Genomic DNA, 12,116 nt, shown 5'->3' on the forward strand with positions numbered 1-12,116 from the left:
TACCAAGGCTTCTGTGCGAGGGTGGTGAATGACATGAGTCGCCGCGAGTCACTAACGCTATACTTTCACAGCTTCACCTGAAGCTCGTGACAGCTTACAGAGATGCACAGTATATAAAATCTTTTTCCAAATCGCTGACACTTCTTTTGCACGGTTCGCTTCATGATCGGAGGAGAGACGACAAAACATTGTCGACCAAGCACGATAGCTAACCACAGCAGCACTCAACTAGCATCGTGTGGGCCCAGCGTCTGGCTCGAAGTAAGCCTGTCGCCTGTCTACGAGCACCGCCGAATCACCTGGGCAAGATGGACGGCTTCACAGACGTCCTTTCGAATATCACCCTCGAGCGGCAGAATGATGATCTCCGCTTCGAGTCCGGCAACGTTGTGGTCGAGCTCTCCAACAGAACCGTACTCGTCCTCCACAGCGGCGTGCTTGCTGCAAGCTCGCCACGCTTCAAGGCCCGGTTCAGCAATGTCTGGACTTCGAACGGGAACAACAAGGTCAAAGATCCGGTCACTGGAGAGGAGAAGATGTTGTACCGCTACAGCATGCAGTACGATGAGGACGTGGAAGCTTTCAGCATCACAGACGCTGTAAGTATTGTTCGTTAAAACTCGAGCAAGACATCGGGAACTGACGTTAGCGAGTCCGCCTCTGCGACAAGGCCGTTCGACGGTGGCGCCGGGATCCGACCATTCCATCTCTCCGGACTTGCTTCAGGCTACCCGAGGCGCGGATGGCACGAAGGCAACCCGTGTGAAGTTGGTAGTTACGCAAGTGTAAATGTTGTGCGCCAAAGCACTATCGAGGCCGATAAGCTGCTCTTCGCCCTCCTCTACGAGCAAGGCGTCCAGACTGCGTCAGACATCCAGGAAGGTCTTCTGCAACTTACCGATGCTGTTGCGCTTGCGGAGTTCTATGATCTGTTGCCCGCCGTTGCGGAGAAGGTCCTGGTCGCCATGCTCGGTTTGCCAGAAGTATGGAAGTCTGTCGCTCGCTTCCCGCTGCTATTCTTAGCGCTGGGCAAGAAGTTGCGCTCGCCAGCATTCTTTACGGATGCCTTGCGGCACATCATAGGCAGTGGCATGCCGCTGCAGATCGTTGTCTTGAGCACGGTGCTTACGCAGCTGGAAGCCTGCATCGCCATGTATCAGGCTAAGGAGTTCCATGACAAGCGAGTCTCACACATCAACAACGGATTGCGCTCACTTGGCTTGACCGAGTACCAAGCCCACGCTGACCGCTCATGGAGGAAGCAATCAAGCGCCGTGAAGACCACCTGGCTTGAATCAACATTCGGGAAGAAGACCGTTCGTGAGAAGTGTCAATATCTGGCCCGCTCCATCTTTCGCGAGTTTCTAGATCAGCAGCTTGTAGGTGAGGCGCACTGGTCTAACATCAAGTACGCAAAGACGACGCCACACAACGGAGACGTCGAAGCTGGCTCTTTGCGAAAGGCTTGCGAAAACATACTCGAGGCGACAAAGGACGAGCGTGAGCATGCGAAAGACGACTCACAGCCAGATCTTGACCGTAAGCTTACAAAGGATGCCCCAAAGATCGATCTCGAGCGCATCGGTCACCGGCTCGCAGCAAAGTATGCTAAGATCTTCAATCTCGACAAGGACAACAATGACGGACATCATCCTGCCGCGGTGATCGCCTATGAGCTACGTGCCTTGCTTCGCGCCGCGGCTACGGTGATATACCACGCCGATTACGACCAAATGTCTATACTCGAGTGCAACGCCGAGTGTGAGGATGCCGATGTCGAAAATTATTTTGCGTGTAATTGCCGGCACATGCAAACTTGCGCGCGCCACGATGATGGCCTGGCCTACTACACCGAGATGCGCTTTCCGAAAAGCATGTTGCCACGGACTCATCAGGCGCAGTGGCAGGCTGCTGGTCTTCCTGCGGTTAGCATGGAAGAGGCAACGGTGCAGTGGATGCAGGCTCTTGAAATCTAGCAAGACTTGAGAGGGTTTCACCGTCCGGACAGCCATCGTGGCGAGAGAACTCGAATACAAAGAGGCATCTTGTGACGGATGCGAAGTGACAGGGCGGAGAAAGACCCGGGCTGGTGCGAAGACATGGGAATGGCGTCTGACATCAACAGACCTTGCAGGGTGCAAGCGATCATTAATGTACTGACCTGAGTACGTTGCGGTTTGAGGGTACGTAAGCACTGGAGTGTAGCTTAGTAGGTTAATGGTGATATAATGCGCCGTGAGACAAAGGCACTGCGAAGTTCTCGAAATTGTCCCGTTTGTAGCACAAACATAGCAAAGCTGCAGTCAATATTCCTGCACACTTCTCCCAGCGTTTTATCACGGAAGTCGAGCACCTATGAAGCTGTTTGGAGTGACCGGGTTTGGACGATGTCCTAGATTGTCTGGGGGACTGGCGGCAGAGTGATTGATAAATATTGGCAAAGTCCACGCCTATGAAGCCAAGCTCAACAGATCATGTTGAAGTTCTTTGAGAGGCACGCTCCATATTCAATCATAGAAGCCTGCATAACGTCGTTGTTCCTGAAAGATGCACAGCGCGTAGGGATAGTCATATGGAGACCTTGCAAGAAGCAAGTATATTACGGGCTGAATGAGCGTACAGGAAGCAAGTAAGCAAACACCAATACGCAGCGCAGAATGTACAGCACAGATCATGCTATGCGTCTCCTCATCCCGAATACCATTCTAACAACCGTAAGGTCCCAGCCGCCCGCTCATCGTGCGAGCACTCGTGAACAACCATCACTCCCGTAGCCTTCCCCCGCAGCCGCTTAGTTGACCTCAATCAACGCCGGGCCGAAAACAGTGTGCTCCGAGATCTGATCCACATCCGTCAAGTTGCAGCTATCCGTAACAACAGCGATGGTCAAGCCGTTGAGGAAGTGCGTCTTGCCCGGGAACGGCGCGGTGAACTCGATCTTACCGTCGTTCTTGCCGCTGAGCTCAAGCGTGACGGGGAACTGCAGCGGGACGTTCTGCTGGTTGATGTAGGTCAGGCAGTTCGAGGGCGTGGATTGCACGGCGAAGCTCTGTGCTGCTGGCTGCTGAGTGGAGGTTAGGACCGAGAAGGTGGCCTCGATGTCGGTCTCGTCGGTGAACTCGGAGGCGGAGGTCTCGATGTTAAGGACGTCGAAGAGCTTGAGGCCTTCGCCGCCGTTGAGACCCGCAAGAAGGGTATCGCGGGCGGGGCAGGAAGAGCCGGGGACGATGAAGTTCTGGTTGATGGCGTTGAAGGCGAAGTTGCGCGCGCCGGCGGTCAGGAAGGGCAGCTGAGCCGGAACCTTGCCGAGGAGCTCGCGGTAGAAGCCATCTTGCTCGCCTTCTTGGCCGATGACGCTACCGACACCACGGATGAGGCCGGCGTCGTTGTTCTGAGCGAAGATGGTCTGAATGTCCGGCAGGGTGGAGAGGACAACGTCGGTGAACTTCGAGGCGAGGGCGATGGAGTCGTTGAAGGTGGTTACCGGGAAGGTGTACTGGCAAGGGGCGATGGTGGTGTTGGCAACGCCTTGGACGGCCTTGATGGCGTTGATGGCGTGGAGTTCTTCGTCAGCGAGGTGGACCTTGAGGATGTTGAGGACGCTGTCGCGGTTGGGGATGTGGTCGAAACCGTGGACGTTGTTGGTGATGTTGTAGACGAGCTCAGTGAAGAAGGCGACTTCGAACAGCTCGTTGAAGGCGACGAAGGCCACTGAGGTGATGGAATTACCGGAAGGCTTAGCGCCACCAGTGGCATTGGAGAGAGTGCCTCCAGCGACCTGCTCGATCGCGGCAAGGTCAGCGGCGCTGATGTTGTCCAGGTCATTGATCGGCGGAATTGCAGTGCCACTGGCCGAAACGCTGCTGTGGGTGCTGCTAGCGACTGATGCAGTGCTGTACGAGCTGGAAACTGTGGTGGACCAGGAGTTACCCCAAGGAGCGGCGGCCGCGATGGCAGAAAAGCCCAGAAGGGCGGTGGATGCAAGCTTGCCGTGCATTATGTGTACCAATTGAACAAGTGAATGTTACAAGGAGATAATAATAAAGGAAAAAGCTAGGAAACGGGCGTTACTTTTGTTTTATTGTTGTTTTTGTGTGATGGAGAGAGGAAGACAATATTAGAGAGGACGACAGCTTTTATATACTTCACCCTACGGTGCCTACAATCCAAGGCTGTCCACGTGGTTGTAAGACTACGGCGGAAGAAGTGGGAACAAGATGTCGCCGGTAAGCTCGTATGAGATGGAGCTCGCCGCAGCCGGTGCTACAGCCAGAGAGTGGCTTAAATGCGGGGCGGTGGTGGAGTCTGATGAGTGATGGTTCCCAGCTTGAAATAGGCGTATGTAAGACTTTGCTTATGTCGACTCAAGCAAATTGGCGCTGGGGAGGCGTGGAGGCTGATAGACCGCGTACTGATGTCTGCGGAGGGTCTAGCGTCTGTGCGTTCTCACATGGTGCGTCGTGACCCGTCTTACTGTTTCCGGGTGAGCCTAGATGGCCAGCCATGAGAAGCCTAGGGCTGAGCCTGTATAGAACTAGGTAAGTTGATCTAAATGCTGACGCGTTGTACTTGGTGAGTATTGGGTAAAAGGGATGCGTTAGGGTGGAAGGTTGCTTGCTGTCAGCCTGCGATCAGGCAGAGTTGCGGCGGCGGTGTTGCTCATGTAAGCGTAGATCCACGTAGTCCTGCCGGAACACGGTATCGCGAGAGTACGAAACTAACAGGACTCCGAGAAGCGTAAGCAGGCGTAGACTGTAAGAGTAGTGTGGTTGAGGCGTGGTATGTAAGTGCATAAACAGATGAATGTTCAGCGCGCGAAAAGCGAGCTTTGAGGTGCGTCTTCGGCGAACTTTTGCTAGCGCGCCGAGGACTTGAGCCAATAACTTCCAATATACCAATGACCATGACTGCCTTGCGAACCTCACTGGGGCCAGCTTACTGTGCTTGCGCCCGTATCTCCCTCTTCCACCTACGCCGAGCAGGACTAAGAACCTCGGCACGCAAGCCGAAGTGTACAATGCGCTAATGAGGTGCAGCAGGAATATCACTAGGCGTCCGCAACCTCCAAGACTGGGAATTCCAGCGATTCGGGCCAGCCTTTAGGTGTGACGGGCCCTTTAAGCTTGACTTCCGCCAGTCCACCCGGCGTATGGTACCATGCGCGGTTGCTGAGAGGCGATGCCAGGATGATCTCAGGCGCCTCTGCGGCACGACGCTGGTCAACCATGGACGTCCTTTTGCCGAACATATTGCGTACCCCTTGCCTCGAGGCATAGCCGTTTTCTTGCTTGCCGGCAGCCCTATTCATCATGAGCCTCGTCGAAGCGAACACCTTAACCAGCCATTTGTCCATTATCTTGACTTCCTTGAGTTCGATTCGCATCATGTCTCCATCTGACGCTCGACCGAACTGTGCAACAGTCGGTGTCTGCGTGCAGCCGGATTGTTGCTTCCGGTCCCAATTCTCGCAATCTCCGCTTGAGTGATTGCAATAGTCGTAAGCGACCGGACCGGACTGCGCGGTCGGATACGGCGTATCGGTAAAATAAGCGCGGAGCCCAAGTATGTTATGACGACGTGCGAGTAAGTCATAGCCAATCTCGACGCACGCCAGTCTTGTGGCAATGTACCAGTCCATGCTGAAGCAAAGCGTCAATTTGAGTGTACCCGATTTGGGTAAACGGATGAAGTTGGTTTTTTCATTCCAATGAATGTTCGGGTGCACAGATTGGAGGCGAGGCGCGAATCGAATACGTTCAATGTGGAACCAGCATTCTTCTGGACCTGCAGCCTTGGCCACACGCTCAATGTAGATTTCCTTCATGTCTCTTTCATTCCATTTTGAGTTCACCCAACCAACTCGGTCTTCGTGCATACGGTAGATTCCTGGGCGGTCAACATGTCCGACGAGTTCGAGTGCCAGAGTGCCCGAGAGATGGTGGTCATGGCGAGCATTGAGTGCGCCTTGGTAACGAAGTTCACCTCCCGCCTTCCAAGAGTCTGAGAGAGGCAGCTTGATGTGGAGACCGCGGTTAGCTGGCACGAGCAGCCGTCAGTAGGTCACTGACCGCATCGAGAGAACAAACGGAAAGGCTGAGCTAACTCATCTGATAAGGTTCAGGGTTTCCCCACGGTACTATGTCTCCCATCCCAGCAAAGTCTGCAGGCGAGTGGGCCAGCAGGTTGCTGCCACGGGTCGTTCGAGGGAACCAAGCGAAGATGGAATGATCGACGACGTATTTCATCAACTCCTCCTGCAGGCGAACAAAGGCACGCTCAGCGCCTTCTCCGTACAGCATCGGCATGCTGGGAACGCAAAAATTCAGCATGTCAGCAAGCCGGTCGAACTATGGTAGCAGTCCTGATCACAAGCTTCCTACCTGACACCAAATAGTCCCAGTAAGGAGTACGCCCGGTCCTCTCCGCGCGTAGTCTTACGCTCGGCAGCCCAGGACATCCGCTTTGCAATACTGAAGGAGCTGAGCTCAACAATCCCATCTAATGCCGGGAGATCGACTCCCGTAATGCGGCACAGGTCGGGAATGAGTGTCTTTTTCGTTCCAAGGAGAGCCCACGTCCTGTCGAAGAAATCAACATTGATAGGGGCAAGAAGCTCCTGCAGCGTCTGCCAGGGCTAGTCAGCGCGCGTAGCAGCCCTTCAGCAAGAGCGCACGCTTCTACGTACTCACCCATCCTCGAGTGAACCAGGCAGACTTCGAAAAGCTCTCGGGCAACCTGCGTCCAACATCCTCCGTCCCTCGGCTGCCTACACCTTGTGCCCTGGTCGTGATGCAGTCCTCATGTACCTCGCAATCGACATCGGAAAGGTAGGCATAGCATACCATCGCTTCTTCATACCAACGCCACATGGAATTGATGGCCTCCTGTAGCTCCGCGCTACTTGTCTTGTCAATGCAACAAGTGTCGACCCAAGCGTAGGGTATCTTGTCTCGCATGGCCTGCTCACATGTGCCTTTAATCTTTCTGAAACCTGCCTTTTGTGATAGTTCTTCATCTGATCCTTTCTGCATTTCTTGAAAGGTGACCTCCTCAGGTCCCCAGGTGTGCGATAGAATAGCATATGGCGGCACCGAGCCGGGTAAGAACTCGCTCAAGCGCAACGTCTCCCGTACTGATGAGCCGCATTGTCGCAGTGGAACGAGGTCGACTGATATCAAATCCTAGTGGGAGGCACAAAAGGTGAGCTTGGACAAGCCGGCGTAATCACTGTTATTCCATGAACACTCTTTTGGCTCAACACAGTGCAAGACATAGCAAGGACCAATGCGATCAGCTCCTACCGATGAGGCGTCAGGCTACATCTCAGCCTTACAGCTGTTCTGCTGCCGGTGCAGCTAGGCATTGGATCAATGACTACAGGGGGGGTATGAAGCAACTGGTTCGGTTGATTTGCTCCGTGTTGGGTGTTAGAGAGAAGTGTACCGAACATCAATGGTAGAAGGACTTCACGACCCAATGATGTATGAGTCTAAGGTATACCAGAGTGTCATGGTGGATCTTAGGCGAACACATACTAGCCTACTTGCTGAATGAGCCAATCAATATATTGATGAAGCTCGCCCAATCCGTCGGCCTGAGGCGCGAACACTTGAGCTTCCAGCTTCGCGTCGTCACTTGATTGAAGCCTCGCGAACTCAAGAGCAGGAGAGCAAGACATACAATAATACCCCCATCTCCACAACGATCCAGCAATCCCGCTCAGAAGTCAATCACGATCGTGACCCAAACCACCAATCTATACCACCAAACTCCATCAAACAAACTCCATACCAAACAGGCCACCATGGCCGCCCTCTCCCACCACCACCTCTCCTCCACCGCCCCCTTCGCCTTCCAACAAGCACCCCCGCAAAACCACTCCGGCGAGCCCACCCAACACGCCTTCTACCCCTACACCGACAACGGCGGCTCTACCCTCGGCATCAGCGGCAAAACCTTCACCGTCATCGCGGGCGACACCCGCAGCACCTCCGGCTACAACATCAACACCCGCTACGCGCCCAAACTCTACCCCATCGGCGGCCAAGGCCCGACGCACAAGGGGAGTAAGATTGTATTGTCGGTGGTGGGGTTTGCGGCGGATGGACGGGCGCTGCAGGAACGGCTCGATACGGTGGTGAAGATGTATCGGTATCAGCATGGGTGTGAGATTAGTGTCAAGGCGTGCGCGCAGAGGCTGAGTCATATTTTGTACAACAAGCGCTTCTTTCCTTACTACGTCCAGGCGATATTGGGAGGGATTGATGAGGAGACGGGGGAAGGTGCGCTGTACTCGTACGATCCCGTCGGGAGCTACGAGCGGGAGTACTGTCGTGCGGCGGGCGCGGCGGCGAGTTTGATCATGCCGTTCCTCGACAACCAGGTGAATCTCAAGAACCAGTACGAACCTGGTTCGGCGACGGCGGAGGGGACGGATGGAGCGGCGGTGTCAGGGTTCGACAAGAAGCAGCTTGTCCCCCAACCGCTCGAGCGACCGCAGGTGGAGGAGTTGGTGCGGGATGCGTTTACGAGTGCGGTGGAGAGGCATATTGAAGTCGGTGATGGGCTGCAGATGATGTTTATCACGAAGGAGGGAATCGAGGAGGTGTATTTCCCGCTTAAGAAGGATTGAGTGGAGAACGATATTACGGCGGAGAGTGTAAGGTTGAATGGAGCTTTCTGTACGATAATCCGCATTGCAGCAGGCATCATGCGATGGCTCGCGCTGCGTCGAGAGTCACGCGGTAGCATGGCATGGCGTCGTTGGCTCCCACACCGTCATCGTACAATACAGCTGTATGCTTAATCTTTGCCATAAGTCCCATGACGCCCACCAAACTGTTTCAATCAAACGCCGCCCGTACGCCTCGCTAACTATCCACCACACGCCCCACTCATACACACACATAACCATACACCTTCGCCAACACTTCCAATCACGCTCTCCGAACTCCAATTCAAGCCAGCTGCCCCGCCAACCCCAAGAACAGCGCCTGCGCCACAATCTGCAACCCCCAAACCCCGACCTTCTTAATCCTCCTCCTTTGCCGCCGCTGATCCTTAATATCCTTCACAAACGCCTCATACGTCTCCCTACTCAGATCATGCAACAACCCACTATCATGAACCGTCCAACTCCCGTCGAATTCCGACTGACGCTTGACAATGCGGCAAGAGATGGGGATGAAGGTGTGGCGGGAGTTGATGTAGGCTACTATAGGCCGGACGAGGGCGTTGTTAACGTAGGAGAGGTTGTTGTTGAAGAGCGGCACGGAGGCGCGAACGTCGTTGAGGTGGACGGTTAGGTCTAGGATTAGGAAGCGGTCGTCTTGTGGATCTTGCGATGGCGCTGTTGGGGATGGCTGGGTTTGTGTGGCGTCCTCTTGGTGGTCGTGTCGGATCACATCATCCGGACTTCTTGAAGAGGTGTGGGTCTGGCTCTGCTGTGTAGTAGCGGCACCAGCAACCGTCGCCTCCATCCTCTCATACAAGCCAGACATTACCTTCGCAATCCCGCCGTCATCATCGTTGGGAATCATAATGTCCGCGACGATATCGACGTTACCCTCATAGATCCACGAGAAAGGTCCTTCGACGCCTCGATTGAGGTGATCGACATTCAGCCCATCGATGCGGAGGCGGCTGTGCTTCTTGAATTGCGCCGCGTCGCTTTGCTCCTTGCCGTCGATGAGTGGGACGCCGGTGACTCCATGGATCTGTCTCGGATGAATGGTGAAGAGCGAGTCATCGAAAGACCCACTCATGTTGTTTGCGGACAGAAAGTCGTAGAACAACCACTGCTTCCTCAACCGCGGAAGTTCGCAGTTGAAGACGCTCAGTGTGAACGGTCGGAAGTTCCGGGGTTGATAGATGGTAAGCAGTAGATCCTCCATCTTGAAGTTGTCGATTTCGAAGTCGCCCGTTTTATGAGTATGGCGGTAACTCTTCGGCTCGCGGACTTCGCCAGTCGGACGCACATGGCTACGATCGACGACGCCGCGGACGCCTTTGATGGCTACATTACTTAGCAAGCCTTTGCCGTTGAACCATTTTGTGAAGGACAAAGTCACGTTAACTGTATCAATGGTGACATCGAATTGCGTATAGTTGCCATCATCCACACTGTCACTGCTCGGCTCCCGGTCTTTCTCAGCAAGAGCAGCTTCAGCTGCGGCGGCCGCCGCTGTGATGGAAGAGCCTTTGCTGACAGATCGTTGCTTTTTGCTGTCATTACTTGGCCGTCTCGAGACGAACACATTACTAAAGGTGATGACGCCGTCTCTCCACGTCGGTACGATAGCGCTCTCGAAGACGATTTTCAAACCGGACGAGCGGGTCAGGTAGTTACCCACCCAGCCTGCCAGCGTTTCCTGCGCAAACACGGTATTGATCGCCCATATCGCCAGCGAGACGAAAGTGGTCGTTCCGATGACAATCCAAATGACGTGACCCCAGAATATCCAGGACAAAAAGGCGCCTATCTCATCACTATTGAAGGGTCGTACACTGCGAATTGAGAACCATTTGAAGCGGATCTGTAGACGGTGCCAGAAGCCTGTTGCTGCCGCTAAGAGCTCCTCTTTCGTCGGGCGGTGGATGTGTGGGAGCCGGTCCAGGAGATTGCGGCCTTGACTACTCTCTGCGCCTGCTTTTCCTGCTCTCCGGGCCCGCTTTGCTAGGTCGCTCTTGAATCCACTTATGAACCTATGCTGCGGAGCGATGCGCCATAATAGTGGCTGGTCATGTAGCACAGATCTTCGTCCTACGAGCAATGCATATGGCTGGAGCGCATTTCTGCTCGCTATCGCTGTCGGTATCGCCGAGCGCCCGCAAGCGATTTCCTTGATTGAAACATTCCGAAGGTGGTGTAGACCGCTCGTAGCAATGCGAGCGATCCTGGTTTGCGAGTACAAATGCGCTCGTGGGGAAGAGAATAGTGCCGGTTGAAGTACGTGATGTGAGGCCGTGGTGGCGCTCTGGGCTCTCAGTATGGTAGACGTCGTTACTCCAGCTACCCTCGCAACATGGCGACTCATATTAGGACATGCTCATCTTCACAAAGCAGACTTTGTACGCTTCTACCGTGTTGGAGAATGGGAGGAAGCTCTGGTATGAGCGATAGCAAAAGATTCAGGGTTTCGAGACAAGCACATGTAGTAATGACGCACGAGCCAGCCGTTTTCGGTACACCCGCAAACTCCGCATGCGCCAAGATTTCGAGGTGACTCAAGAATTTGTGGCTCAAAGTTCGTTTCCAGCAACATTCTTACGACGAGTCAACATGCCGGCACCGACAGCCCTACAAAGAGCGCCTGAGCCGCTTGCGGTGGAAGAGACGATACACGGTGCGCCACAGTCAGCCGTTGACGACGACATCATTCTCTCTACAAACCAACCCACCGAAGGCGCGCCACAAGACCCAGCACAAGACGAACAACAAGCCCCAGAAACGATGGACGTAGACAACAGTACCTCCACCCCCCTCTTCGCCCCGGAGAAAGCCTCAAGCCTCGCCGTCCGTGTAGAAGAGCGCAAAATCCGCGTCCCTCCCCACCGCATGACGCCCCTCAAAGCCTCCTGGCCCAAGATCTACCCCCCACTAGTCGAACACCTGCACCTCCAAGTTCGCATGAACCTCCCCAAGAAAGCCGTCGAGTTGCGCACATCATCTCACACCACCGACCCAGGCGCAATCCAGAAGGGCGCAGATTTCATCCAAGCCTTTTGTCTCGGCTTTGATCTTGATGACGCTATAGCGTTGTTGAGGTTGGATGATCTTTACATTCAGAGTTTCGAGGTGAAGGATGTCAAGAATTTGAGTGGGGAGCATATGAGCAGAGCGGTGGGGCGGATAGCGGGGAAGGATGGGAAGACGAAGTTTGCAATTGAAAATGCGAGTCGGACAAGGATTGTGTTGGCGGATCAGAAGGTGCACATTTTGGGTGGGTTTAAGCAGATACATGTTGCGCGGGAGGCGGTCGTGAGTTTGATTTTGGGCAGTCCGCCCGGGAAAGTGTATGGGAATTTGAGGGTGGTGGCGAACAGGATGAAGGAGCGATTCTAGTTGGAGTCCAAAAAAGTAATTGCATGCATATGATGCGAGTGAGCAAGCGAGC

The 12,116-nt window shown here is 54.4% G+C and overlaps 7 protein-coding genes across 7 annotated transcripts; 3 read left to right on the top strand and 4 right to left on the bottom strand.

Annotated features, from left to right (window-relative positions):
* The first annotated feature begins 80 nt into the window (after nt 1-80).
* On the top strand, nt 81-2,341 carry BAUCODRAFT_329808 (uncharacterized protein). Its single transcript, XM_007683591.1, has 2 exons — nt 81-599; nt 654-2,341. The coding sequence occupies exons 1-2, from the start codon at nt 309-311 to the stop codon at nt 1,974-1,976; spliced, it is 1,614 nt and encodes a 537-aa protein (XP_007681781.1). The 5' UTR covers nt 81-308; the 3' UTR covers nt 1,977-2,341.
* A 42-nt stretch (nt 2,342-2,383) lies between these two features.
* On the bottom strand, nt 2,384-4,116 carry BAUCODRAFT_330006 (uncharacterized protein). Its single transcript, XM_007683592.1, has one exon. The coding sequence runs from the start codon at nt 3,995-3,997 to the stop codon at nt 2,792-2,794; it is 1,206 nt and encodes a 401-aa protein (XP_007681782.1). The 5' UTR covers nt 3,998-4,116; the 3' UTR covers nt 2,384-2,791.
* Nucleotides 4,117-5,047: 931 nt separating this feature from the next.
* BAUCODRAFT_127381 (uncharacterized protein) lies at nt 5,048-5,875 on the bottom strand (the record flags this gene model as incomplete). The annotated part of the gene is made up of 1 exon (XM_007683593.1): nt 5,048-5,875. The coding sequence occupies one exon, from the start codon at nt 5,873-5,875 to the stop codon at nt 5,048-5,050; it is 828 nt and encodes a 275-aa protein (XP_007681783.1).
* Nucleotides 5,876-6,098: 223 nt separating this feature from the next.
* On the bottom strand, nt 6,099-7,273 carry BAUCODRAFT_127382 (uncharacterized protein; the record flags this gene model as incomplete). Its single annotated transcript, XM_007683594.1, has 4 exons — nt 6,099-6,306; nt 6,381-6,625; nt 6,690-7,132; nt 7,213-7,273. The coding sequence occupies 4 exons, from the start codon at nt 7,271-7,273 to the stop codon at nt 6,099-6,101; spliced, it is 957 nt and encodes a 318-aa protein (XP_007681784.1).
* Nucleotides 7,274-7,694: 421 nt separating this feature from the next.
* Nucleotides 7,695-8,632, top strand: BAUCODRAFT_117991 (uncharacterized protein; the record flags this gene model as incomplete). The annotated part of the gene is made up of 2 exons (XM_007683595.1): nt 7,695-8,411; nt 8,442-8,632. Exons 1-2 carry the CDS (start codon nt 7,805-7,807, stop codon nt 8,630-8,632), a joined length of 798 nt encoding a protein of 265 aa, XP_007681785.1. The 5' UTR covers nt 7,695-7,804.
* Nucleotides 8,633-8,957: 325 nt separating this feature from the next.
* Nucleotides 8,958-11,036, bottom strand: BAUCODRAFT_80631 (uncharacterized protein; the record flags this gene model as incomplete). The annotated part of the gene is made up of 2 exons (XM_007683354.1): nt 8,958-9,380; nt 9,468-11,036. 2 exons carry the CDS (start codon nt 11,034-11,036, stop codon nt 8,958-8,960), a joined length of 1,992 nt encoding a protein of 663 aa, XP_007681544.1.
* Nucleotides 11,037-11,255: 219 nt separating this feature from the next.
* BAUCODRAFT_330162 (uncharacterized protein) lies at nt 11,256-12,093 on the top strand. Its single transcript, XM_007683596.1, has one exon. It carries the CDS (start codon nt 11,282-11,284, stop codon nt 12,062-12,064), a length of 783 nt encoding a protein of 260 aa, XP_007681786.1. The 5' UTR covers nt 11,256-11,281; the 3' UTR covers nt 12,065-12,093.
* The last annotated feature ends 23 nt before the right edge of the window (nt 12,094-12,116 follow it).

Source organism: Baudoinia panamericana (assembly GCF_000338955.1).
Source record: "Baudoinia panamericana UAMH 10762 unplaced genomic scaffold BAUCOscaffold_15, whole genome shotgun sequence".
Classification (NCBI taxonomy): Eukaryota; Fungi; Ascomycota; class Dothideomycetes; order Mycosphaerellales; family Teratosphaeriaceae; genus Baudoinia; species Baudoinia panamericana.